The 27,588-nt window shown below is 32.0% G+C and overlaps 1 protein-coding gene across 1 annotated transcript; it reads right to left on the minus strand.

The window, feature by feature from the left end:
* Positions 1 to 7,275: 7,275 nt before the first annotated feature.
* LOC108913329 (ubiquitin-protein ligase E3B-like) lies at positions 7,276 to 26,868 on the minus strand. The gene is made up of 8 exons (XM_023455981.1): positions 26,725 to 26,868; positions 24,798 to 24,987; positions 24,481 to 24,723; positions 19,264 to 19,435; positions 8,597 to 8,715; positions 8,225 to 8,543; positions 7,611 to 7,894; positions 7,276 to 7,559 (listed from the first exon to the last, which is right to left on the minus strand). The coding sequence occupies exons 1-8, from the start codon at positions 26,866 to 26,868 to the stop codon at positions 7,276 to 7,278; spliced, it is 1,755 nt and encodes a 584-aa protein (XP_023311749.1).
* Between the last annotated feature and the right edge of the window lie 720 nt (positions 26,869 to 27,588).

The raw sequence follows: 27,588 nt of genomic DNA on the forward strand, positions 1-27,588 counted from the left end.
ATAATTTTGGAATGCAAGTTTTAAGAAGATCATCCATAACATATTGGGCAAGAATTGGAGAAATATTAGAGCCCATAGGTGTTCCAAAAATTTGTTTATATGTTGTATTATTTAATGAAAATACTGTGTTATTGAAAATAAATCTTAAAATCATTATGAAATTTTCTTTTTTTATATTACAATGATTACTAATTGTATTCCATTGTGTTTCAATTATATATATTGTAATATCTAATGGAATATTTGTAAAAAGTGATACTACATCTAGACTGATAATGACATAGTTATTTGGAAGATGAAAATCATTAAAATTTTCTGAAAAAGTGAAAGAATCTTTTATAAAATAAGGATTATTGGAATTATAAGAATTTGTTAAAATTTCCGTTATAAATTGTGAAAGTTTACTGGTAGGTGCATCAATAGAAGAAATAATTGGTCTAAGAGTTAAAATTAGTTTATGGATTTTTGGTAAACCATAAAATCTTGGACATACTGAATTATAGATAGTTAGATTTTTAGCAGTGTTTTGGATGATCTTTTTAAAACTTGCTTTCCAAAATTATCTTTTGAACTACATTTTTAAAAAAATATGTAGATGACATCATATGTTCTATTCCAGAAGGTTCAGAAAACGAAATTTCAGAAACATTTAACAATTATAATCAATATATAAAATTTACATTAGAGACTGAAAACAATAACAGTATATCCTTTTTAGATACCAAACTTATTAGAACTACAGAAAATAAAATTAAACTTGATTGGTATACAAAACCTACGAATTCTGGTAGATATATGAATTACTATTCTTATCACTCTGAAAAAACAAAAATAAATTTAGTACTTGGTATGAAAAACAGAATAGAAAAAATATGTCATCCAACATTAAAAGAAGAAAGTATAATAAAATTAAAAACATTATTTCTCGAAAATTCTTACCCAAAAAAATTAATTAATAAACTCCTTTTTTCAACTAGAAGATCAAATAACATAATTAATAATAATGATAATCAAAATAATATATTAAATAATGAACACATATTAAATTCTAATATTAAAAAATATAAATCATTTCCATATATAAAAGAATTAACACCAAAAATTAAAAATGTTTTAAAACAAGAAAGTAATATTACAATTGCAAATAAAACAATAAAAACAGTAAGAAATCTATTCTCAAAAGTTAAAGATAAAGTAAAAATCGAAAATAGATCTAATGTAGTTTATAAAATAAATTGTTTAAATTGTAATAAGTTATACATAGGACAAACTTCTAGAAATATTAAGTCTCGAATTTCTTCACATAAAAGTGATATTAGATTAAGACCAGATGCTTGTGCACTTTCACAACATGTTAATTCTACAGGACATAAAATGGATTTTGAAAATTTTAAAATTTTAACAACAGAAAAGGATTATTCTAAAAGATGTTCTTTAGAAATGTTTTATATTAACCAGGAAGAAAATACTCTAAATAAAAAAACAGATACAAAAGATATTAACATTATATTTTCCAACATACTTTCTATAGATAAAAATCTAAATCATAGCACTAGTAATACTAACACTAATATTAATTCTATATAAATATAAAATAATTTTTGTTTTTGTTTTCCTAAATTTATGAATGTCATTTGATGTAAATGTCCAAAATCTGTCAATCTGTATATAAATATCAATAACTCAGTTTCTTGTAAGTAATCCACATTTATATTGTAAATTATTATTATTATATCTATAACTTATAGTGTAACTGAAGAAGCAATAAAATATTGCGAAAGCTTTTACGTAGAAAAAAGAGTTTCATCTAAAAAATAGGCTTTAATCCCACTAATAAGAAGATTTTAATTATATATACAAAAGCCACGAATATCTTTTCTATATATATATAAAGTCAAAAAATTAGACGGCTGTCTAAGTTAAAAACCAAATTTCTTTCTAGACGGGGATGCAGCCAAGGATAAAAAAGTTACACTCTTTTAAATTTTCAAGCTTTCGAAACTGTATTTTGTTTCTTCATCAGGAAAAAACGACAATAGGAAACAAGTTAAAATTTTCATATAACATAGTCAATTAAAAATTACTTACTATGCGAGAATTATATTGAAGTAAGTCAACATAATAGGTACACCTACCGCGGACATAGGTCGTTATTACAAAAAATTAAAAACATCACAGGTTTAAAAACGGAAAATTGTACAAATATAAAAAAATTTTAAATTCATAACTACAGCAGACTAGAGCCGAAATCAAACAAAATGAACAATGTCGCCTGTCTTTTAGGTACGAATATCAGATAAGGAGGAAAAAAGTGAAAAAATATTAAAGATTTTGTTCCCTTAATACTTATGCGGAGAACGGGGAAACTCTACCAAAAATTTTCAAACTGTTAATTAGTTAGATTATTGAACAAAAATAACAACAAAGGTCACATGCCACTATACAGGGTGTCGCCTGAAAGACTGTCCCTGTTATTCAAATATTGATTTAATAAAAAAGTATAAATTACGAGACCATCGATATCAGTCATTGCATTCAATGGATTGCTTCCCTTGCAATATGACACATCTCTAAAAATTTTCTTTTTTTTTATGGTTTGTTTCTGAATCTAATACTAAAATTTCGTCATAATTGATACTGTGATCCGAGGATAAACAATGATTTGCCAACATGCAACTGTGTTTATTCAGTCGTATGTCACTTTTATGTGCTGTAACTCTATCTTTTAGTTTTTGTTTTGTTTGACCTATATATTTCAAATCACAATCCATACATGGGATGCAATATACTACACTGGACCGCTACAATAGCAGATCTTTATCTTTTAATTTAGTGAACAGATTATTTACCGTTAAGTTGGCTTTTAAAAATCATTCAATCAATTCATGATAGTTGGCGCCGCAACTGACGAAATGTTTTTCCATTTCTCTTATTAAGAACCTATGTAATATACGATTCTGCAATGTGTTTGCAATAAAAAAATACCAAGTGCTATGCAAATACTCAGAATTCGTCGCCAAAAAAGTTTATTCATTTTGCAGATATCGAATAACTGGGAAACTGTTACCTGTACAAATGTAAATGGGTGGTGAATAAACTACATTTATAGAGCTTTTGTTTGTGACAAAAATACTGACAGAAAACGGACTATGCCTTCATATAAAAGACAGTCTGTAGACATATGCTTATATGTTTCCTACTCCAATTTACCATCAATAATTTTTTTACACACATTTTTATGCAAAAAACGCAGTTTTTTAGTTTTTTGCTTATAAAACCTAAACTAACGAAGCAATTTGAATGTTATCACGAGACAGTTTGTAGAGAATCGAAATACGAATAAAAGGAGAGGTTGATCGATCCTATTGCAAAATAATGCACCAAAAAATTTAAATTGCAATCTTGCTAAAACTAATGCCTGCTTTGTGCATATTTAAAGTACATACAGGGTGTTCCACTTAAGAGGGATTCTTCTGTAACTCTGTAATAAAAAAATGATTTTTATAAAAGTTGCCTGGAATCATGTGAAGAAAACAGTTTTAGCTTACAGGGTGTTCCTTTTCGCGTGGGTGCTACATAACTTTGTTATTTTAAATGGAATAACCTGTATATTACTATTAGGTAGAGTTTATTAAGTATACATGGTTACCGTTTTCGAGATATTCAGTAATTAAAAAAAAACGATTTCAGTTCTCTAATTTTTTTTCTCATGATGATCTCCTTAAAAGATTTTCTCTAACTTCATTGAAGGATCGAAGAGATAAATTTTCACTTTCTTTTCTTCATAAGCTATGTCAGGGTGTTATAGACAGCTGTGATTTGATTAGTTATTTATATTTTCATGTTCCTCGTGCAACATCCAGGCATGATCAGTGTTTTTATTTATCAACTCCTCTTACAAATATTCTCAAATACTCTCCCATATGTGCAGTTACTATAATATTCATCAAGAGTCTTTGGACCTATTTGCAAACGTGTCAACTAATAATAAATCATTGAGTGATCATGCATTATATTCATGGTGATTTAGGTTAAGTACGTTGGTATACATCTTTTTTTTTGTATTATGTTATTTAGTTATTAAATGTATTCTATTTTTCTGTTTTTACCCATCCTGTAAATGGAATTTTCTGTTGGGTGGTGTATAAAATAAAATAAAAATAAATAAAATAAAATAAACGACACTTATAATATTCTTTCTAANTTAAAAAAAAGGTTAAAAAACAGCAGCGATTTCTTTCTTGACGTTTCGTTCCTGATCAGGAACTTTTTCCAAAGGCTTTTATTATTAAAATTGTTATAATTAATAAAATTAAAACCTAAACAACAACCATTTTACGTCAAAATTTTAAAAATATGCATCAATCGTCATACAGTGGACATATTTTCATAATATATAATGTAATCGCTTTTTCAACATAATGAACTGAAACTTTATATTCATGCTAATCTTTTAGAGAGAAATAACTTTTCATTATAACATTTTCGCCTAGGGTCGAAAATAAAGGTACGTTATTCTCGGTTTGCAGTTTTCGTCTGCCCCTTGTATATAACAAATGTTTTATGAGGTTCGATGGGCGCTATTTTCATATGACGACGAACCTTTTTAAATAACGAAGTTGACAACTACTTCCGGTGTAACCGGAAGTGCTACGTTGATGGCATTATTTTCGTTAAAGAAAACATATCTGATAACCCCTGTATACAAAATTTCAGAGTCATATTGTCTTTGGTTCCTCTGAAACGTTTAATAGGCCACTTACAGTGAAGAACCCTATATAAACTTTTTTGCTTATTTGCTTTATTGGAATTAATATAGAAAAATGTAATTTGATTATTGTTTACACAGGGTGTCCGGAAAGATCATGTCAAAAATGAAAGGATATACAGGGGAGGTCAAAATAGTTGTAGTTCTTCATAAAAAAAAATTCTGATCGGGCTTCGTTATGGAGTTATTCGCCTTCAAAGAAAGAAGTTTGAAAAACAAATTCCAATTATTATAACTTCAAGTAGTTACCAGGACAACAATCAAATTTGGGCAATCAAAGTAACTCATAGCAATGTTCATTTCCAATTTTAAACGGATATTCAATATGGCTGGATTAAACAGAAGCAGGCAAAATTATCCATTTACATTTAAACATTTTTGACGGCGTTGCCAAATTAGGCATTTTTCTTTCATAGTTTTATTCCTCCCTCACTTTGCTTAAAAAAAGGTATACCATATATCAGTCGATATCTTGTACCGTTTATGAGAAAATTGAATTTTATTAACAGTATTAATCATAAATGCCATATTAACATTTTCGTGAAATCTTCAAGTTCAATCAATCAAGTATGTATAATTAGCAATTAGATATTTGTCATAAATCATTTTGACATCATTTGCTGATTCAATGTCATGGAGAATTTTAGTTATGAAGAATTTGCAGATATTCATCTAATGTATGAACTTGTAGAATGTAACGCTTCTGAAGCTGTTCGGATTTACGCCAACCGCTTCCCAAATAAAATTTGCATATTTGAAGTGACAAAAACCCCCATGTGCTATTATTATTACAAAACACCAACAAAAATTTATCATTATGGGAATAATTGGAAACTATTTTGTGGGACCGCATATCATTGATGATACTTTAAATGGGGATAAATACCTATATTTACTGCAAGAACACCTTAACCCGTTATTGGAACATGTTCCTTTAAATATTTGAAATAACATGTGGCTTATGCACGATGGTGCACCAGGGCGGTAACGGCTTATTTAAATACCACATTTCCCGATCGATGGATCGGTCAAGGTAGTCGTTTTCCGTGGCTCTCTCGATTTTCCGATCTTAATCCACTCGATTTTTTTCTTTAGAGCCATCTTAAAAATCTTGTTTATCAAACTCCTATAGATAATAGGGAAGAATTATTTATTAAATCGCATAATTACATATGCCGACATCATTCAAAATGACCACTACATGTTATTTCGAAAGTGATTGAGCATTTTTAACAATAATAATAATAATAGTTTATTGGTGTTACTGTACTTATACAAGTCAGAATAAAAGCACTAAAAATACTTAAAACTAATTTAAATGTATAACATTGTATGACAAGCACAGACATCTGCGCATCACAAAATATAACAGATGTCACACAAAAACAAACTCTAGATCACATATAATCATGCTCAGCTAATAAAGTGTAAATCGTTACATGACAAGAATTCCCTATAGTGGTAAAATGCCTGCCCCAGGAGAAACCTCTTCACCGTATTCTTAAAGGATTTTTAGAAAATTCATTGAAGTTCAAGGTGCACATATTGAATATCTTACTTAACAGTTCTCTTTTCTTTTAAACCAAGATTTGTACAAAGATGTTAGTATCATATTTTTGATACAATAAATGTGTTAATAAAATTCGATTTTCTCAAAAACTGTACAAGATATCGATATACGGTATACCTTTCTTTTAGCAAAGTGAGGGAGGAATCGTATGAAAGAAAAATGCCAAATTTGACAATGCTATCAAAGGTGTATAAACTTAAATGGATAATTTAATCTGTTCCTGTATAAACCAGGCATATTGAATATGAATTTAAACTTAGAAATGAACGTTACCATGAGTTACTTTAATTGACCAAATTTCATTGTTGTGATGGTAACGACTTAGAAGTTATAATTGGAATTTGTTTTTCAAATTACTTTCTTTGAAAGCAAATAGCTCCACAACGACGCCTGATAGGAAAAAATTTTTTATGAAGTAGGCACTACAATTATTTTGACCTCTCCTATATACTCCTTCATTTTTAACATGACCTTTCCGGACACCCTGTAATACGGATAATTAAATTTGGAACGAAATATGATTCATACTTTTTTTCTTAGAAACATGAAATAATTTTTTTCTTAGAAAAAAACCACAAAAGAGAGAGAAGAGAGAAAAGCACAAAAGTACAAAATGTATTGAAAAAACACCTCCATATTCGTACAGTGAGTCATCAGTAAAATTTTAGAATTTTTCACAACTTCATAACATACTATAAATGCATCTTTTTGTCTGTCTCACTCTCTCCGATATCTTCCCTCCTCTTTCTCTTTTTTCTCTAATTCATTGATGATGACCCTCTAATCATTAATAATATCTACATGAATTTCTTCAGCATGTCAGATGGTAGTTTTCGTTGTAAAATAATAAAAATAAAATGTCTAATGAACACAAAATTAGATGTGAAAAATTATATGTACGTTCCTTTGATAATTTTAGTATCTACAATCTACATACTTACTTATTCTCATTGGTAACTTGAACAGCTTTTCCTCCTGGCACTAATTCGTATGTTACCAATTTCCCCATATTATCTTCATCAACACTAAAAGTTAAATCAAGATCAGATACATCACCTTCATAATGTTTAACATAACTCAAACTTCGATAAAGAGCCGGATCCAATGACGGTAGTTCATCTACACAACTGTACAGAACCTGAGCCGTTTGTCCAGAAATTTGACTAAGAAAAAATGATGCAAATGGTACATCAACCACTATTCCTTCATATACTGCTTTGCCTGTAAAAGTAACAGATGAAAATATTTTAAAGCGAAGTGCAAAAGTTTTACCTAACATTCGACCAACAAATTCAAAGAGTTGTAAATGATTATCATGCATCATTGATGTCGGAGATGGATATAATCGTTCTTCACTAGTAGCTTTAAAGAGATTTAATGAGGGATCAAATACTCTCTTTATACTTTCCTCTAGAAATTCTTTAAAAACCCCATCTTGATCTATCCCCGCTTCATCTAAGCCTTGTTCATTGATAAATCTTACTCTTATAACTCCTTTCAATGCTTGGGTTGGCAAAAGAGCTAATTGCCTATAACCATCTTCAACAATTCGGTTTCTGTGAATATATAATTATAATAAAATGAAATAGCATTATGATTATGATAGAAGTCAGAAATAAACCTTCAATTTTGACTAAAACTAGGCAACTACATTAAATTAATAATGAGTAATTGAAACGACGTTTTTTAATGAAATGACTAATACTGACAGAGAAAATTTATTTGACTTATTATTTTCAACTTTTCATGAAAAAAGTGGATCAAACGAGTCATTAAAAATTGAACAAATATTTATTGTTTGAGCTTTTTTTTCAAAATACGTATAATTAATAATTATAATATTGGGAACATGTTTTTTTTTTTTTTAATAAAACCAACATACCTACCTATGAACGGTAATTAAAGTAGATTGTGGAGAGGCACATGCCGATTCTGTCAAACCAAGAACAGTCTTTTCATTGTGTATGTTTTTTTTAAACAATTTTACTCTATCCTCATGTGGGATGATATGTGGCATGGTTTGTAGGAGTATTTGAGGGGCTCTTTGCCCTTTCTCTAAATCTGCAATAAATGCTGATACTTTCAAATCTTTGATTATCCAATGACCTTCAGGAGTATATGACCGCCTACAATCTCTTCTATACAAAAGCATTAAAATTGTGTGCAAAGACTGAAAAAGGGTATTGTTTTGTATCGTTTTGAAATCTAAAAAGATACGATATAAAATATTTTTGATATTTTGTTCAGTATAAACTTACCAAATAAGTTTCCTAGTATAGCTTTATAAAGAAACATATTTATAAAATTAGACATAGCTACAAAATCATGCAGTTGGAATGGGTTCTGCTCTTCATACATCTCCATGTCATCGAGTATGCTGAAATGATAGAAAATAATATATTTGCACCCAATAATTTTGAATTTTCAGAACATTTCTAACTAGATTTCAGATAATATTTCTTTGCTGCAACGTTACAATTTGCAATAGAATACTGTAGGTTCTATTTCGATTGACCAACACTAAATAAAAATTCAAAATAATTTTTGCTAAAAATCACATGAAATGAAGTTAAATAATAAAAATTTAAAAAAATTTTTAAAAAAAATTTCTAGTTGTAATTGTATTAATTTAAACCAGTTGTAGTATATTATCTTTTGGGGTAGTGGTATGATCGTTGTCAATTAAAAGGATTTCGAGTTAAAACTGATTTTATTTTCTATAACTACAAAAAATGTGAACTTTTGCTGAGTAGGAAAAATGTATTGTCATTCGGACGACCGGGTCTAGGATCTTTGACCCGTCGTGTACTGCATTTATCGCAAAGTTGCAGATAGCAGTTAATGACAGTACACTAGGGTGTCCCTTATTTTGCAAAAAAAAATTATTTGCTAATTTTTTTGGGCTCATCCCCTAAAAATTTTCTATTGGGTCAGATTTACTCAAAAATAAAATTTCATCTCAATAGGTCGATATTAACCCGTGCCGACTTGAGCGCGAAATTTGAATGTTAGGAATTATAGGAATTATAGGTTTTGTAGTTTCAAGTAAGTGGAAAAGCTATTGATACATGTTTAATATCTAATTTTATATTACAGTTTAATACATTTTCATTCTTTAGACTGTATTACGGTTTTTACTATTCTTGTGGATACTTTCTTTTCAGTGTTTCTTTCCTGCAATCTGGATACAATGTATGATGTTCTTGAACACAACACAAGACAAATTGCTTCTGTTCCTCATCTACACTCAGCAGTCCATGAAAATCTTGCATTAATTTAACACCCCTTTCAGCACAGTCATTCACAGCTTTTAACTTCATAACTATCCTTTGAGCATCTAAATATGCAGTGTTGCTTGTCCATGTCGAAGGGCATTCTTGAATGAAACTATTGTCCATTTTCAGGCAAGAGAATAGACCTCTGCTTTTGGTTGACACAAAGTCGTCTAGTGTTATCACTGAAATGAAGTTAAGATTGAATTAGGAGATGTATATTAAGGAATTCAAAATTAAAGAATGGTAATTAGGATAAAATTAAACTTACCATATAATTGTCCATCCAATTCTCCATAAAGAGGAATATATCTCTTTTCCATGTGTAAATTCTCTCTTGCTAAATTTGCTACCATTTTGATTTTGATTTGTACGTCTACTTCATCATCAAAGAGTGATAGGATAGACAATTCTTCTGATAAATACCACATATGGTGACTAAATTTCTCTAGAGCTGCTTTTGAAATTGTAGAATCTATCCTTTCATATGATTTTAGATCTTTTAAAAAGCAGAGATCTTGATAAGGAGCTCTTACAGCTACACTGCACTGAAGCCACGGTTTGATATAAACAGTTACAATGAACAAAGAGACATCTCTTAAGGCATTTTTATTTACACTGGATAGTCTAAGTTGTGATCTTAGCAGAAACATTTTTAAACTATAAATAGCTCTTGCCATCCATCGAGCTTGATGCATAGCCCCAGGAGGGCATATTTTTAGTTTTCTTGTAGAATGTCCTTCCAAAAACATTAAAGAGAGTTCTATAAGTTCACGATAATCACCTCTCAGTGTTGGTTTATCTAATTCACTTTCATAAAAGTCTAACATTTCTTTAATTTCCGGTTCATTAAAAAACATTTCCACATTCTCTTTGCCACTTTGAAAATTATTGGGATTAACACTTTTCCAGCTTTCCCTAAAATGTTTAAAAAGTGGTATGTCAGGACTGCTTGTTACATCACGTACTTTACATTCAAATACACATCGTAAAATAAGTTCATATATGTGGTGACGGCACGGAAAAAACAATAATTCCCTGTCCAATTTTTGCTCAAGTAAGACACATGCTCCATTAAAACGTCCAGTGTTTGAAGCAGTTGTGTCACAGCAGAGAATTTGTACACTGTCTGCTATACCCCAATACATTAATGCATTCCAAACAGCGTTGGCTTGCTCTTTACCAGAAGAATTCTGTAATTTTGGAATACCGATGAGCTGCTCCCTGTCCCCACATGTAACAACAATTGGAAGTCTTTCTTCTTTTGGATCCCTGACATTTAATGCAGGCAACAGTTTACCATCCCAATGGACAGTAAGAATTGCAGGTATATCATTCTCGAAAGCAGATTTAATTGTCTCATAACGTTCTCTTCTCTTCTTTTGTCTGATTCGATGAATAGAAGATTTATTAATAGAAAGTTGTTCTGTATTGTGGCCAAGTGCCTCTGCTGTCGCCTGAAGGATGTAAACAGAATCTCTTACACTCAGCTGGCATCTATCCAAAGCAGCCACTAATTTAGGTGTAATAAAATCTTTCGTACCACGGCTAGCAGCATTTGATGTAATTGTACTCTCCGAAGTCTCTCCGAAAAATTCTTCTTCTGAACTTGGAAGTGTGTTATTTGAATCTTCAGATGATGAAGAAGGAGGTACAGCAGTAGATGTAGACGCTGCACACTGTTGTTTCTCTTTCCTTTTCTCTTCTTCTAATTGTCTTTGCCTTGTCCTTTTTTCTTGATCTGCGAGTTTTTGGTCTATTCCTGCAAGGTAGCCTTTACGTCCTGGCTCTCTCTGCCTAAGTAAAAACATCCTGTCTTCTTCCAACTTCATCATTTTTAGAGCATTCGCATGTGCAATATCAAATAGATTGTCCAAATTATTTCTAAACTCCTGTTCACGATGCTTAAAAATATCTTCACACTTGTTTGCGTTTTTTTGCAATTTTCTCCACTCCGAATACAAGTTAATAAGTTTTTGTGAACAATGCTGATTAGCTCTTGTTGGAATTCTTGCTTTTTCCCAAAATATCAAGCACTCGCGAACCACAAGATTAGCACTTACATTGAGAGTTAATTTTACCTCCCGCATATTATAAAATAAAACTTCAAGCACTTGTCTATTTGATGGTAATTTGTGTCCAGTTATTTGGTGTTTTATATCTCCTATTAAAAACACACGCTCCCTGGCACTGCGTAATTGATGTGACATTATGTTAGTTTTACGATCCGAAAACACATGTGACACGATGGATAACAAATAAAGAACTGACTGTAATGCACATACTGATAGGCTCAGGCCTTACTCAGCGCTGGGTGACAAGTGCAGACTTCATGCGACTTCGCGCTCAAGTCGGCACGGGTTAGAATACTTCGATCTCAACAAAATTTTATATAGGCATGTTTTAGAGTCATTCGAACAAAATTGGAGGGTGAGCATTTAAAATTTTCGAGGTCGGAAAATAAGGGACACCCTACAGTACACCTTCCCCTCCTACAAAGTAATAATTTTAGAAAGTAGCATGGTTAAATGCGTATTCTAAAATGCTTATACTATAATTTATTATATGATACCATCAAATTATTTTTACATAATAATTTTGTGTACACCTAATTAATTTATTATTATTAATATTTACATGCTCATTTTCTATCAAAATTGTGGAATTAAAACCATTTTGACTGATAATTTTAAATGGACCTATACCTATACGAGGTATCTAATTTTTGCTTATGACGTCTCTTTAACGTGACTAGGTCATTAAGAGAAAAATTAGATGGATTTGTATGTTTATTGTAATTAAGTTTTCGTTTTTCCTTCGCTTTATTAAGAAATTCTACTGCCCTTTTGTAAGCTCCATTAAATCTAAATTTAATTTCATTTGAGTAATCATCTATATTGTATTCATATATTGGTGATACTTTAGTGAAAATTTCATTTGGTAAATTTGCTATTTTACCAGGCCAATTAGTATGGTGAATAGTTTGTATCTGAGTGTGGAGTTATATTATACGCAAAAAATAGTATGGTATCTCAATTAGAATTTGTTGAATTTGCAACAAGATATTCATTTAATACTCTATGATTTCTCTTTAAACTATCTAATGATTCATGGTGATAAGCTGATGTTAAATGTTTTATTTGCAAAAGTTTATTAATTGATTTTTGGATTTACATAATTAGTTCATTTATATAATCTGTTTTTAAAATTTAAAAAATAGGTTCCAAATTTCATCACAAATTCTTCAACTAAGGCTTTAGTATAGTTTTAGCGTCTTTACTTTCGAATGAAATGGCTTGTATAAATTTTGTCAAGTTGCATTGAATAGTTAAATATCTCATATTATTTTCAGTTATTTCCAATGGTCCTACGGTATACATTGAAAGTGATTAAAAACTTATTGCAGGAATTTCTGTAATTACAAGAGGTTCAACAATATGCTTATCTTACTTTTATTACATTCTTTGCAATTTTGTACGCGCCTTTTTACCACTTTTGACATATTTTCCAAGCATATTTTTGCTTTAATTTATTTAGAGCTCCTATTAGTGAATTATGATATTTTTCTATGAGTTTATTTTGAAGGTCGATATCATTTTATTCACGCCACGTTTCTGCCTACCAGGTCCGACACCTGAGAGTATTCGATGTCGTGTTTCTTGCATGCGTTATCAAGGCCTTTTATGCCTTGGTCACCGCGAGCGAGCCTCTTGGCCAACTTGGTGCCGGAACCACAGAAGCGGTACCCGGGAATATGCACTTCGAAACGTAACTTGTTGATTAAAGAATTGAAAAGTGCCATGTTACCTGTACCACGCACGCGAACAAACTAAGGTGCGCCAGGTGAGAGCTACCTATTTATAGTCGATGCACACCTGTCCTTCGGCCAGTATTGATTATGCGTTTCAAGAAGTTGCAGCAGGTGACAGCCTTGAAATCGAAAACATCGATTTCGTGGACGACGATAAACAATTCAAGAAACATGGGCCCCTGCTACCACATAGTCTTAGATCTATTATCTGTGCACCCTCGAACTGTGGCAAAACAAATGGATTGTACTTTAAAAATGTTTACGTCTACTGTATCAGCCTAAATATAAGTATCTGGAGAAGGTTCTCCATTTACTTGTCAAGAACAGCGACGACATATTACCGCCGGCCCAATCTAAATTTGACTCGGTGTTTATCTTCGATGACAAGGCATGCGATAACCAAGCCCGATACATGACTATTTCAACATGGGTCAACATAAGCGGGTGGACTGCTTCTGTCTCTATCAGACTTATACGCGTATACCGAAGCATTTGGTGAGAGACAATGCCCACTTTATGGTGCTGTTCAAGCAGGATGACCTCAATCTGAGACATGTTTATAACGATCATGTAAATACAGATGAGATTCGAGGATTTCAAACATGTGCTCCTTATGCTGGACAGACAGATAGATGGTTCCTGGTGATAGACAAGGATAGCGACATTGCCAGCGTCTTGATGAGTATATATAACTGTAAAGCGTAAAGGTGTGCATTATCATTAGTCATTCGTTGGCCGTGTATCATTATGGATGCGACCGCTACCACTAATAACATTATCAAGGCTCAAATTCCTGTAAAAGAAGAAAATGGACATATAATCATACCAGAACTCAACTCAGGCAAAATTTATGTCCCTAGAACTTCAACGAATAGCGAAAATCACCTTGCAGAAATCGAAGTCCACAATTTGACTAACAAACATCAAATCATTTACCTTTCTGACTTTCAAAATTCTGAACCTTTTAATGTAGAAGATTACGAAATTTTTAATTGTGAAGTTATACCACCTATAACATGCGATCAAATTAATGTAAAAGAATCCATTAGAGTAAATCATTTAAATAAAGAAGAAAAATATGCAATCCTAAATTTATGTGAAGAATATGCGGATATTTTCCAAAATCCTTCAGACCAATTGACCTTTACAAGCACCATTAAATACGAAATTAAAACCACTGACGAAACACCATGTCATACTAAAACTTATCGATACCCACACACATATACAAACAAGAAGTACAAAATCAACTTGCCAAAATGTTAAACGATGGAATAATTAGACCTAGCATATCACCATGGAGTTCACCCATCTGGATAGTTCCGAAAAAAGCAGACGCATCTGGAAAGAAAAAATGGAGAATAGTTATTGACTACCGATCCCTAAACAACAAAACTATTACAGACAGATATCCAATTCCTAACATAACCGATATTTTAGACAAATTAGGACGAAGTTGTTACTTTACGACATTAGACCTCGCCTCTGGATTTCACCAGATAGAGATGTCACCAAATTCAGTTCAAAAACAGCTTTCAACACAGAACATGGACACTACAAATTCTTACGAATGCCATTTGGACTGAAGAATGCTCCAAGCACCTTTCAACGTATGATAGATAATGTTCTTAGAGAACACATTAACAAAATTTGCCTTGTATACCTAGACGATATCATTATTTTCTCCACTTCGTTACAAGAACACATTTCCAATTTAAAACGAATATTCGACACATTAAGAAAAGCAAATTTGAGAGAACAATTAGACAAATCTGAATTTTTGAAAAGAAACGTATAATTTCTTGGACATATAGTCACACCAGACGGAATTAGACCGAACCCGGAAAAAATCATAGCAATAAAAAAATTCCCAATCCCAAAAACACATAGAGAAATAAAATCTTTCCTAGGAATACTTGGATATTATAGGAAATTCATTAAAGATTTCGTTAAGATTACAAAACCCCTCACACAATGTCTAAGAAAAGATAGAAAAATAGAATTAACACCAGAATATGTTTCATGTTTTGAATATTGTAAAACTTTACTTTCTAACGAACCAATTTTGGCATACCCAGATTTTGAAAAACCATTTGAAGTGACAACAGATGCTTCAAACTATGCCGTAGGAGCTGTATTTTCCCAGGATAACAAACCAATTGCATATGCGTCAAGAACACTAAATCCAGCAGAGATCAACTACTCTCTATAGAAAAAGAACAATCAATTGTATGGAGTTGTAAATGCTTTAGGCCCTATCTTTACGGAAGATAATTTACGATATACACAGACCACAAACCTTTAGAATGGTTAGCAAACTTGAAAACACCAAACACTCGACTTATACGATGGAGACTACACTTGGAAGAATTCAACTATATTATCAAATACAAACAAGGAAAATCAAACTATGTAGCTGATGCTCTATCAAGAATCAAATTAGAAGATAGACCACAAGAAATAAATGTATTAACAAGAGCAGCCACCACTCAATTGGAAGATGACTTATTATCAATGATAAACAACGTAGACGAAATACCTGACGTAGATGAAGAAAACATACTAAAAAATTATGTTGAAACCCATGCAAAGAACTCACAACAAATTTATGAAACGATTCAAACCAAAATTCAGACTGAGAAAGAAAAACACACAGAAAATATAAACAAAAACCGCATTGACCCTGAAAATTTAAATCCTAATGATACCATTTATATAAAGAATGATCAACTAAGAAATAAGGTAAATCCGAGATTTATAGAAACAAAAGTAGAACAAGACCAAGATAAAAAAGTACAAACACACCGCGGAACTTATCATAAGAAAAGAGTAAAAAAGAAACGTATCCTTGTTCCAGGTACTCGACAACGCGGAAGACCTAAGAAAACAGACAATGACACACCTATTATTGATCCTAATCCAATTTCTCCCGATAATAATTTGTCAAAAAAAAGAACTAACAAATACTCGACAACAACTATTGTTACTAAATAAACAAATACAAGACATGGATAACAAAACAAACATAAATACTGGACTATCAACTTCAGTTACACAAGCATTACAATTAACTTCAAAAACAAAAGACAAGCTAGAAAATCTTGTACCAAATGTAAAATCACGTCCGAAACGCGGATTAATAAACCTTGTAGGTAGCGCAAATAAATGGCTCTTTGGTACAATGGATGACTCTAACCGTAAAGCAATAAATAAAGCAATCACTAAATTAAATAAAAATAACAATCAAATTGAATATCAATTAAAAACTCAAATTAGTTTAACGTCACAACTTATCAATGACTATAATAAAACCATCACAATACTGTCAGAAAATCAGAAAACTATTCAAAATTTCATGAATCAATATGTCACAGAATTTAATGGACAACTTACCCATATGTAATCTACCGTCTCAATTCAAAATATCTTGTCACAATTATTTGTAAACTTAAATTATATAAATAAATTCCTAGACGAATTGGAAAATGCAATTACATTTGCATCTTGGAACTTGGTTCATAATTCAATCTTGTTAAAACAAAGTTTAATTTACGTTTTGCAAAACTATTACCTTTATTTAGGAACATCTGTTCATTTCTCTGATGATAATATCATTTTTACTATAAGATTGCCAATCTTAACAAACGAGATATACTCCTACTACCATTTAATCCCAGTTCCAATCCAAAACCTTACTATTATTCCAATATCACCTTTCATGGGAATGAGTACTGAAACTTATATTACAACACAAAGATGCCCAAGAATAGAAGAAATCTACATTTGTGATGCACCAAGTCAACTCCACGACGACAGTTGCCTCGACCTATTGCTATCCAAAGGAAACCACAAAAACTGCCAAGTCCACTACATTTCCAGCAGTAAAAACATTGTCACCGCTATTGAAGATAACCAAATTCTAGTGATCCCAACAAACACACTTCAAACTCCTAACTGTCAAAACGGAATACAACTAGTGTCACAACCAGCTGTCCTAAGCCTACCTAAAGGTTGTACTACAATTATCAATGGACAAAGGTTCACTTCATCACAAAACCAAATAACATCTCCAGTTTACAAATTACCAAAAATTGACATCCAACAATTATGGAACTTAACTATCAACAAAAACCAACCCCTACATTTACAAGAAGTCGACACTTCAAACCTAGACTCACTGATGGAGTTAGCTAAAACCACAAAGCTGACCCAATTCCACCTAGAGCCTGCTACGCTCTTGGACTCTATGCCTTTCGATCGTAAGCTTAATCATCCTAGTCTTCGCATATACTCGATGCCGAAAGCGTTGCCCTAGACGAGGGGTCGGCAAGTAAGTTTAGGTGCGGTCCGGATACTTTTGAAAATTTTTAATGAGATCCAGAAAAAAATTCAATTTCTTATTTTTTTTATTTTAATTTGGACTCAAATTTAATTTCTTACTAATTAAGAACTCAAAACACTCACACAATTGTAAAATACTAGAAAAAATGATAAGATTGGCACTTAAACGTAAAAAACATTTTTTAAATAATTTATTTTAGTAATTTATACTTTCAAAAAATTTTTGACGGTCCAGTATTTTACCTTCCGCGGTCCGGACCTGGACCGCGGTCCGCCAGTTGCCGACCCTTGCCCTAGACTATTTGGATGGTTACCTAACCCACTCAAGGACAAGAAAACTACCACTGCCTTGTTCTCAAAGGAGATCTCATCGCCAGGAGACGATGCTGAAACTTCGGCGGGAGGAGTAATATTAATATCCCGTTAACCCCTGTATACATTTTTATCTCTAATTCTATATTTTTCCATAACAATAATACTATATTAGATATCTTGCTTAGCTAGATAAAATAAATAGCTTACGTTGTGAATTAATTACTATAAATTGTTAGCTCTTGCAAATAAGAAACAGATTCAACGATCTAGTGTACATCAGTGAGTTTACTGTGAACGCTCCCAACCTTCACTCTTATGAATGAATTTTCAATAAAAAGTTGAGTTTTTTGAAAATTTTGTTTGTGTTTGTATTATATTTCTGTACTCTTCATATGTAGGTACATTCAAACGAAAGATTTTGCAATAATATTCACCAATTAGCAGATGTAGATCTTTCTGCTATATTGGAGTCGTTTGTACACTCCATGACACTGGTATTATTTATTGTGTATAACCATTTACAATAATATTAAACTATACCCCTCATCTCCCGATCTACCTCCACTACTCAACAGCGTACGCGCACGGCCGTTTTTGAGCATGTTTGGAAGAATTTTTCCGATAACGCCTGCTTTGTGCACAATTAAAGTACGTACATATAATTCACTACTTTTGTGTACAGGGTCAGTTCTACAACTCAAAAAATAGCGGAGTAATGAATTTTTTAAAAAACGCTAAATTTTTCGATTTTTCTTCGTTTCTAATTATCCTATCGGATCGATCGACCTCTCGTTTTATTCGTATTTCAATTCTCTATAAATTGTCTCTTTATAGAATTCAGATTGCTTCGTTAGTCTAGGTTTTATAAGCAATAAATTAAAAAAAAACATTTTTTTTGTATAAAAATGTTTACAAAAAATTAATTAATGGTCTTTTATATGAAGGCACAGTCCGTTTGCTACTAGCATTTTTGTCACAAACAAAACCTCTATTGATTGGCCTACATTTATACGTTGATTAGGGGACATAGTCTTTGAATTTAGATTTGGTTTACATACTAACAATTATGTTTCAGTTTTGTGGATGTGCAATTTATTTTTCAATATAATAATTGAGAAGCATGCTTCAACTTATGAGTTTGATATATGGATGATATTTATTTGAGTAAATTAATGATAATACTTACGTAACATAATGTGACATACAATTAGCAAATAACTGCAGCATTTGAAATTCTGGTGCTGAATACTTTGTACATGTAGCTAAATGATCCAAGAAAGTTTTAATTCCACAATTTGGTCCAAGAGAACACAGGAATGACCAAAGATCATATAAAATTGAATTTTGGTAACACAAACCTAAAATTAATTTTCAGTTTTATATGTAGTCCGGTCAAATTAGACCAAAGTAAGAGTGAAGGTACATAAATTTACAACAAGCTGAAAGTGAGTAAAATTGTTTATCTACGACTATTTAATAATAGACGCATTATAATTGTGATAGTAAGTACATAATGTAACTCATATTACACACCCGTGGAATATGAGTTTCATATTCCACAGGTGTGGAATATGAATTTTTATACGTATCCCTTATAGCTTCTGACCGCGCTACAAAATAGAATCGAGCTTGCTTGAATTATTGTTACTATGGTAACTAATGTAATTGATTTGACAACACTTCGCAAAATAAAACATTTTTGACTTCTGCAGTAATTTTGCAGTTTAATTCTGACAGTGAAAATGAAATTCGATGCACCCCTCCTGAAATTCGTGAAGCCGCGAAATTAGCATCATTGGAATTACTTCCAGAGAAATCACGAAAAAATTACACAATTGTATATAACAGCTTTATGGACTGGCGACTAAAAATTGTCACAAATTCGTTTTCCGAAGACACTTTGTTGGTATATTTCAAGGAATTGACAAAAAAATGTAAATCGTCTACATTGTGGAGCCATTGTTCCATGCTTAAGAGCACACTTAACCTTAAACATAATATGAATCTTACGCAAAAGTTCGAGTTTATTAAAAAGGCAGTCAGAAGGCTACCAACCCAAGAAATCAAAGGCATTTACTGGAGATGAAATATACAAATTTATAACTGAAACACCGGATACTAAGTCGAAGATAAAGTATAGTATTTGCCTCGCGTATAATGGCTATATTACACTCGCCTACGGCTCGTGTAATATAGCCTACATTATACGCTCGTTAAATAATATACTATTAAAACATGATTAAATATAACATATTAAAATTCCTCATCCTTCCGGTACTCGGAAAAAAATTTACTCGAGGTCAAAGGTCAAAAAAATGGGTATTAAATTACCTCTGACAAAAATTGTAGATCATAAAATTATCTATAAAAAATGTGTCAAAAAAAGTATTGATACATTATAGATAATTTAATGATCTACAATTTTTGTCTGAGTTAATTTTATGATAAAACTTACCGTTTAGCTGAAAATCGCGTTTTTTTACCTTTCACCTCGAGTAAATTTTTTTCCGAGTACCGGAACAATGAGGAATTTTAATACGCTATTTTTAATTACGTTTTAAACAACTTTACTCACTTTCAGCTTGTTGTAAATTTATGTATCTTTGAATGTCTAGATTGACCGGACTAATGTTACAATGAAAATACTGAAAGTTTTAAAAGACATGTTTTAACAACCTTTTAAAAAATATAGTATGTCCAAATTTGCATTAGCCAAACTTTATCAAGTTAAGCTAAACGGTGAAATTAAATGTATCGCCAGGAGTGTTCCGACTCTAAAAAAATGTAGATACAGTTTTTCCCAAATTTGTACTAAATTTTTTAAAATGGTAGTGTCACAAAAATCGAAAGCAGTAAGCTACCATAAATTTTAGAAACATAAATTAAAATCTAGAAAAACTGGTTTTCTGAATTTTGAATTAAACGCCTTCTATCTCAGAAACTATATATTTCCCGATCCACATATTTTGGGAACTTTTTCTTATTTTGACATGTTCTACCTAATAAAATTTACTTGTGCAAATCAGGATATCCTGTAGTTTTTAAGACGTCGCTAAAGTTATATATTAGAAGAATTAAGTTTTTTCAATGGACCGTATAATTTATAAGTGTGTACCTAGGTATAAATAATATAGAAATAATATTTCTGTAGTAAAATATTAGAAAACTTGAAAATCATAAAAAAAAAACAAAAAGGGCCAAGTGCGGCCTAATTGTGAGGTTGAGGCCGCCCTCAACCTACTACTACTCCTCAATTTTTTTTGTAAATGTAATAGTTCTTAAACAAAAATAAATAAATAAATATTAAAATGAAAATTTTGTAGTATGGGGTTATCAGATACTTGATAAATTTTAATAATTCTTAGTAACCTTGCCTCAGTTTGACGGCTTTTTTGTGCGAATTTTATTTTACTCACTATGCAAAACTACACTCATACCGAAATGTCTCCAGAATGTATCTATTCTCATCACACCTTCAAGAACAACTATGTGAAACTAGAACTTTCAAGAGCCTATAATTGTGAAATTATTTGAACTGCGGCTTTGGATGAAGTAGTACTGAATTTTACTGATACAGAATCGGACACCAGCACTAGAAAAATTATTTTAAAGTTTAACTGCATGATGGTATGGACGATCTTAAAAAATAACATCTTTTTCACAAACGAGTCTAGTTTCTTTTACTACGAGATTTTCCACTACATTATTCATTTATCCGTTGCATTGTGAAAATCCTGAGTTTTTCAAAGGATTTGATAACTAATTATAAAAATAACCAAATATGGGCAGAAGAAAATCTACTTGCCTTAACCGAAATTCATCATTTCAATGAAAGTCAAGTCGAATATTTAGTACTTATACAGGGTGTCCCGTTTAAAACTCCCCAGCTGGATATCTCAAAAACGGAAAAAGATTAAATGATTTCTGAAAAATCCGCTGTATAGTTTCAATAAATGGCTTTACTTATAAGTACAAATCCCGTTCCTCTCAGTGCAGGTATAGATGTCGCTGCAATCCGAAAACATATTTTGTTCACAGCAGTTTTGAAAAGTGGCGCACATGAAAAATCTCTAAATTATAAGCAACTTTTGTGATATAAACAATTTTCGAAAAGCCACTAGTTTCTGAGATACTTGGATTTGAGGTAAAAAGTTAAGTTTTCAGGCATAACTACTGCAGATTTTCGTCGCATTAGATTGCTTTCAATAAAACAGTGATGAATTAATTTTATTTAACTAATAGATATCACAGGAAATTACTTCATTTAATCTTGTTTACGCAAATCATAGTCTTGTCAATCAAGATAAAGTAATATTTATTTAACAAAAACTGATGCAAAATTAACAAAAATTACAAATAATATCCATAGTCAGTCCATATAATGTTATTTAAAAACTGGTCGTTTTCTTGAATCTTCTTTTGTTTTCTTGAAGTGTCAAAGTTGATTACATATTACTATTACCATAACTACAAGTCTACACCTTCAACTTTGACACATTTGACATTTATTCAGTATGGTCCAGTACACGAATGAAGAAAAGCTCGACATAACTTTAATATTCGGTGAATGCCGTAATAATTCCAGAGAAGCAGAAAGATTTTATCAGGTATTAGGTAAGGTTGAAACTAATCCACATACCTCGGTGCGAGCTATACAACAAGAAACGGGGATTTCCGGAACATCGGTCCATAATATCTTGAAGCGAAATATGTATCATCCTTACAAAGTGCATCTTTTACATAATAGCATATGTCACTAAACTTTGGCTAAACGTATCATTTACACCCTGTATATGTAAAGGCCAGAAATGTTTCTTTCAAAATTGCTGTAAGTTTGAAATATCAACACTACATATATAGTTGTAAATAAAATAATTTTCCTCTTCCGAAAATATGTTTTAGAGAGACTTGATTAAATCTTCTAGTGTATAAATATTTAATTTGTTGTCTAAAATTTCCCCCAAATCTCTAAAAATGTTTTTATTGTTATATTCCATTCTTACATTATTATACAGCAGCCTATTGTGCTAATCCAACTGTGTTATATTGTCATTGCTCTATAAGCCCATTAGACGATTTTACTATTGAGTTAAACACACCATACCATCACTAATTACTGAAACTATACACATTCTTATTTCAATTCCAGTATCATCATTACAATCAGTGTTGGGCTGGTTATACAGTCGAGGTGGCGTATGCCAGGCGGGCCCTAGCCTGAGAAGGTTGTAATGAACTTTTTTTATTTTCGGGATTTTCAGATTTTATTTATATTTTCAGTAATGAACTTTTTTTTTATTTTGCTCACGCTGTACCATAATTGTTTGGCGCACTGCGATTTAGCACACGGTCTACGAAGTCGCTGTTTCAACGGCTGAAGTTGCACACGGCACTACCAGCCGTTCTGTATAAAAGCAACGGAGTCGCCTACACCAGGCAGTGCTTAGTTGGTTTTTCCACGGCCCTCAACTCTCCTCTGGGTGTCCTAATCAGAGCATTTAGCAGGTCTCTTCCGCGGCGCTCAAGGGAAGGTACACACCTGGACTCCGACTCCGGGTACTTAACAGGTCTTTCCACAGTACCTAACGTCTACCTCATGGCCGACTCCGGGTGTTTAGCAGGTCTTTCCGCGGTACTCGGCATCGTCACCGTCAGGACATACGTATTGCCTTCGTGACAATAGGTATCCCGGTGTTTATGTTAGTTATATGGGTAGGATATTATTGTTAATATTATATGTATTTACAGACTGCGATTTATTTTGGAAAATAAAAGTTTTATTTATACAAAGTCTTGTAATATTCCCGAACCTTGGAAAACACTTCTCCACCAAGTGAACCCGGACTGTGAAAAGTGACTGTACTAGTTCGGCGTCTGCGACCGAACCCCGAAAGTACATCACAAGGTCCCTATCCCCAGGCTTACCGCCACATGCAAAATAGTTCATTTATACTGCATAATGCCACCCGGGTCCTTCAGGCTCAGTCTGACTCTGATCACAATCATCGTCATCATCATTACGATCAATCACCACTATCATCACAATCATAACAATTAATATGCACCATCACATCATCACCATCATCACAATCATCACCATCATTAGAATCATCATGATCGTTTTAGTAAGGTTAACTTACGATTATTTAAAATAATATTCATATGCATATTTTTAATTATATTCCTGCATTATTTGTAAAATTATTTATATTTAGAATATATCGGGTCCATTGTAACATTTAATTTTAAATATAAATCTAACTTGGCTAGCTATGTTTTTTTTTTGTTTATTAGGATCTAACCATATTGTTTTTGACAGCAACTCCTTTTCGTTTATCTGTACTTATTTTTCACTTATTTAATAAAATAGATAAAACGTATTTTTATATTTTGAAAATTTTACCTGTTAATATATCTAGTTGCAACTGAGTTAAAGTGTTTAGAGCAGTATGGTATAAGGAACAAATAAGAACCACTCTGTGTACTTCAGGACTACCAAGAGCTCTGTAAGTTTTTTGTACTGAATTTTTACTAACACGGTTTTCTAAAACTTTCTTGAAAAAATTTGTTCCACTTAAACTTCCCTGTGTAGGACTCACAATTTGAGGAACTTCTGTTACAATAACTAACTCTGATAGGAAATTACCTGAAAAATGTAAAAAACATAAATATCTATATGAATACATAATACATTCATATAGAAAATGGTAGGTATTTTACCTAATAAAATCTGAATAACCTCCTTATTCCACAACAGGTGGAGTTGGATTTTTACATGTGGTATGGCTGCATGTAACAAAGGGTCCGTGGGTTGCGCAAACCATCCTAAGACAGGATGCCAATGTGTTAATGTTGACTGTTTACTTACAACATAATTTTGACAACTTTCCAGTAATCCAGTGATAACCACCTGCAATAGAAAATATCTTATTACATGAAATATCCAGATGAAGTTGTATGTTGTGGTATGTGTAGTATGAGTGAGTGAAGAGATTTAAACTATCATATGACAACTAAGATCAAAAGAGATGGAAATAGTGACTACAAGTCAGATATTCACCAATATTCAGTCGCGAAAAAAAGCCTATAGTCAGGTGGAAACTTCAGGCATGAATTTTCTGTCAAATTTTTTGCCAACAAAAAGCTGTAAGGTTGCCACAGAAAACACTAAATTGTAGTTGTTGGTTGCACAAAATTGTATCTAATTTTGTTATATTGATTTATTATTTTAAATGAATACACCTGTGTATCTAACCACTGGGATTAATACCACCTGCGTTTACAAGCCTTGGCAAACTATGCGCGCTTCGCAGTCATAAACTCAGTAACCCAAGCGATCCATCGCGTTCGGTTAAGAAAAATATGAAGTGTTCACCGTAAAGTTTCTGCCGGAAACGGTTTTATGATTTCTGGAGCGGATAGATGTCGAACGTCGAACACTGACCGATTGACCGAGACGAGCTAGATCTGAAGGGTAGGTGAATTTTCTTTTCACTTAGCTTTATAAATTTTGCATTAAAATTTAACTTTCTTGTTAAATATGGCTAAATTCAAGTAAGAGATTAATAGTGCCAACGGTGGAAGTCTGTAAATTGCTTGGATTTATTAATTTTGCGGCATATATTTGTAGACTAAGCATGCCATGCTGTTTTCATTACCTAGTTTGTCACATGTAATTAATCATTGCTATCTAAACCTTTTACCTGAGGAAAACATGTTACTGCTGTTAACTGTTTTTAGGTGAAATTTTGTACGTGGGAGAGTGATGAGCCAGTGAAAAGACCGTTGGAGTGCCATCATGGACACAAAGTCGGAAAGAAGAAGGCTCGAAGGTTTCCTAGAATATACTGAATAGGTAAGTTCTTTTTGACATTTTTTTGTTTTACCTATGTAAAATTTGTTAAAGAACGTGTAACCACCCGGTGTTCATACTTTAAGTGAGCTTTCCTTGCCTGGTTAGTGTCAGTGTCCGAGCCAGGTCTATTAGTTTTCATCGTTTCCCACAGTTAGTTTACTGTCATGGTAAAGCAACTAGTTTTCTTTTTATAATTATCTTGGATGCTTGACCATGAGTCTATATTTTCAGTAGCCGATTGCTATTGATTACCTTATCTTAAATAGAGTAGTGCAGATTTGCACTGTGTACATATTTTTCATTTCCTTTCCTTTTCTCTTTTTGCTAAATGAGGTTTAGCGAAGCTTAAATATTAGATTTCTTTCAGTATAGAGATTTCACCCCAATTATAAAGGCAAAAGCAAGAATTATCTAACATATAGCTTTGTAAATAGTTTCTTTGTACATTGTATTTGGAAACATTTTTAAATCATATCATTGTCATTTGTAGACTATCTTGAAAATTATTTGCTGAAAACGTGTGTAGCTATCACACATAGCATACCATTGTTAAGATTAGTGACAATTTACTATATATATTATAATTAAGTCAATTTCTACTTCATAACTAGTGACTAGTTATTAAAAATTTACTTGGACAATTTAAGATCAAGCAATCACCCTGTACATTATTATATATTTTGCTTCAATACACTTGGCAACCTTTATAATTCTGATCTATGCCTAAAACAATTTCTTTGTATGACTTTACATCCTGACCACCTGAGAGGACTACATCCAGCTGTGCCTCACGCTCAGGAAGCTTCCACTTCGCTCCAAGTCCAATAGTTGATTAACATCAACGGAACCAAGGCAGGTTGCCACATAAGCCAGTTGTGCAACTGAGGAGGACACGTAGATAGCCACCTTGACTGTAATAGCTGCCATCAGTTCCATCAGCACAGGACAGCTGAGATAAGTTTGTTTTGGTGTTATCTCATAAGGGTCACAAGTAAAAATTTTTCTTGTAAAAGCCAGTAGTCAAAAAATAACGTTTGTTCTCTTCTCTCAGTTTACCGTTTCCACAGAATTAACATAGTCTTAAAGATTTCTGGTTTTTCCTTAAGGTGGCCATATTCCTGGCCGAGAAATAGTGAAATTTCTGGCGTTTTTAGGTACTGAAATCTTTAAAAGTAAAACGTGTAGAACAAAAGTAAGCACAAAAATAAAATCCTTGATGTTTTGTTTATTCATTGTTACCATTTAAATTTACTCAAATAAAATAATAACTAAAAAAAGCGTTTGTAAATCACGCGTTTGTTGTTATCCTAATCCCACATTTTAAGAATTATTTTCACGTACTTATAAATAAAAGTAAACAATTTTATATGTAGGACTAAGCAAGTAAATGTTATAAGAATATTTACATGTGGAATTATATATAAAAAAGTTAGTATTTTCGTAGATTTCAGTACCTAAAACCTTGATGGTTTGATCGTTTTTTGCACCTGTTTATTCGTTTTACTGCGGCGTCTTTGAAAATACTCAGGTGGCATGACATAACATTCCTATTATTTGATAAGCTTTAGATTATTCAGTTATTAAAGGTTTGAAATTATTTGTCTTTGCGGAAAACACCATTTAAAGAATATGGGGCCCTTAAAAACCCAGTGGCAC

This window comes from Anoplophora glabripennis, unplaced genomic scaffold, assembly GCF_000390285.2.
Source record: "Anoplophora glabripennis isolate ALB-LARVAE unplaced genomic scaffold, Agla_2.0 scaffold1059, whole genome shotgun sequence".
NCBI lineage: Eukaryota > Metazoa > Arthropoda > Insecta > Coleoptera > Cerambycidae > Anoplophora > Anoplophora glabripennis.

What these genes read in the sequence shown, in the direction of transcription:
- LOC108913329 (XM_023455981.1), bottom strand. Translation starts at nt 26,868, where the DNA reads ATGGAACTGATGGCAGCTATTACAGTCAAGGTGGCTATCTACGTGTCC. An exon ending in GAAGTGGAAGCTTCCTGAGC is followed by an intron (nt 24,988 to 26,724) that starts GTGAGGCACAGC and finishes TTTCTATTGCAG; the next exon opens with GTGGTTATCACTGGATTACT. An exon ending in GCAACTAGATATATTAACAG is followed by an intron (nt 19,436 to 24,480) that starts GTAAAATTTTCA and finishes AATTAATTTTAG; the next exon opens with GTTTGTGTTACCAAAATTCA.